This window comes from Bison bison, unplaced genomic scaffold (genome assembly GCF_000754665.1).
Source record: "Bison bison bison isolate TAMUID 2011002044 unplaced genomic scaffold, Bison_UMD1.0 scf7180017845725, whole genome shotgun sequence".
NCBI classification, from domain to species: Eukaryota; Metazoa; Chordata; class Mammalia; order Artiodactyla; family Bovidae; genus Bison; species Bison bison.
In genome coordinates, this window is record NW_011476298.1 from 17980 (window position 1) to 20081 (window position 2102).

General features: G+C 47.0%; 1 protein-coding gene across 1 annotated transcript in view; it reads left to right on the top strand.

Moving 5' to 3' along the window:
• TSEN34 (TSEN34 tRNA splicing endonuclease subunit) overlaps window positions 1-1797 on the top strand; it is a 4077-nt gene extending 2280 nt beyond the window's left edge. Inside the window, exons 4-5 of the mRNA XM_010837010.1 lie at window positions 2-79; window positions 1307-1797. Coding sequence (XP_010835312.1) covers window positions 2-79; window positions 1307-1494 — 266 coding nt within the window. The 3' untranslated portion in view covers window positions 1495-1797. The remainder of the gene's footprint in view (window position 1; window positions 80-1306) is intronic.
• Window positions 1798-2102: the final 305 nt, after the last annotated feature.

The window sequence follows — 2102 nt, forward strand, 5'->3', positions numbered from 1 at the left end:
ATCTACAGAGACCTGTGGGAACGAGGCTTCTTCCTCAGTGCGGCCGGCAAGTTTGGGGGTGACTTCCTGGTCTATCCCGGTGAGTTTGTGTTGGGACCTCTGGTGACATTTTTCTTCACAATCCCACCCCGTTCTGCGATTCCCCCCTTTTTTGGTCTCCTTTTCTCAGCCTCTAAGAAACAGGAAACACTTGGGAACCCAAACTCTTTTGGAGAGCAGTTTAGTAAATGAACAAAGAGAAGAAAAAAGGAACTCTCACAGAAAATATATAGAATAAAAAGCAAACCATATTTTGTAGTGTTAAGTACATTATTATATTTAATAATACATACATATTGCAGATTCTTTACCAGTGAGCCACTTGGGAAGCCCTTCCATATCTTGGCTATTGTAAATAATGCTGCAATGTACATTGGGGTGCGTTTATCTTCTTGAATTAGGGTTTTCATTTTATTTTTTTCAGATAAATACCGAGGAGTAGAATTGTTGGAAGCCTTGCTTTTTTAGATTTATGTTACCTGCTAGTTTTCTGTATAGTTCCCTACTCAGGGTCCTACTTTACTTGGTCAGGTTCATCTAACCTGGGGGCAAAGTATAGCTCCCCTCCCCTCAGCCCGTCAAATGAGGCCCACTGACAGGTTTTCTTTTTAAATAAAGTTTTATTGGAACACAACTCTGTTTACATTTAATCAGTTGATGATATGGTGCTAGATTGGCAGAGTTGAGTATTTGCAGCATGGCCCACAAAACTGAAAATATTTACTATCTGGCCCTTTTCAGAAAAATTTGATTAACTCCTTAATTCTATTTTATTACACCCTTCTGTTGTAAATCATTCTCTTTTAGTCTGAGTCACTTCTCATTGGATATTAATGATACGATATACATGATACCCTTTTGAGTTCCTCATGGCTTTGACAGCGATATATTCAGTTACTTGTTGTTTTTGTGGCTCAGATGGTAAATCGTCTGTCTACAATGCGGGAGACCCGGGTTCGAGCCCTGGGTTGGGAAGATCCCCTGGAGAAGGAAATGGCAATCCACTCCAGTACTATTGCCTGGAAAATCCCATGGACAGAGGAGCCTGGTAGGCTACAGTCTATGGGGTCGCAAAGAGTCGGACACAACTGAGCAACTTCACTTTCACGTAATGTGTCAACTTGCTCCACCCCCCAGGCCCAAGGGTGTCTTTTACAATATCGGTAGTGATGGCTGGATGCATTGCGATCCCTTCCGTGTTGGAGGTCCCAGTGTCTTCCAGCTTTCCACCAGTGGAAACTGCTACCTGCCTCTCTCCTTCACCCAGGTGACCCGCTCCGTTTCCACGCTCACTACATCGCCCAGTGCTGGGCTCCAGAGGATCCCATACCACTCCAGGACCTGGTTTCGGCTGGCCGCCTGGGCACCAGTGTCAGAAAGACGCTGCTGCTTTGCTCCCCGCAGCCCGATGGTAAGGTGGTCTACACGTCCCTGCAGTGGGCCAGCCTGCAGTGAGCTCCAGAGACCTGTGGGCGTGCGGCCATGTCCGTGGCAAGACCCTTCCTAGATGGTTCCAAGCTCATCTCTGCGTGGGAGGCCCCGCCCCACCTCCTGCCTCTCTTGGTGGTTAGTGTTCGATTCCAGATTTATAAACACTACATCCTCCTTATATCCCTTCCCGATCCAAAGCACTTAGTGGCTGTGTTGTTTTTATAGTTACCAGTTTCCAACCATGAGCTTCCTGAGTGTGAAAGCTGATTTATTTCTGTTTTCTACAGGGCTTAGGTCCCAAGAGGTCCCAATAAATTTGTTGAATCAGTGTGGAGTTTGTGATTTGAATCCTTAAGACAATCCTGGGAGGTGTGGGCATTTGCTGCAGGTGTTTGGGCAGATGAGGAAAAGCCTGGGGGAGGGGAAATGACTTGCTCAAGGTCCCACCTCTAGTAAGGAGCAGGTGTGTTAGTCGCTGAGTCGTGTCCAACTCTTTGTGACCCCATGGGCTTCCCTGGTGGATCAAATGGTAAAGAGTATGCCTCCAATGTGGGAGACCTGGGTTCGATCCCTGGGTTGGGAAGATCCCCTGGAGGAGGGCATGGCAACCCACTCCATTATTCCTGCCTGGA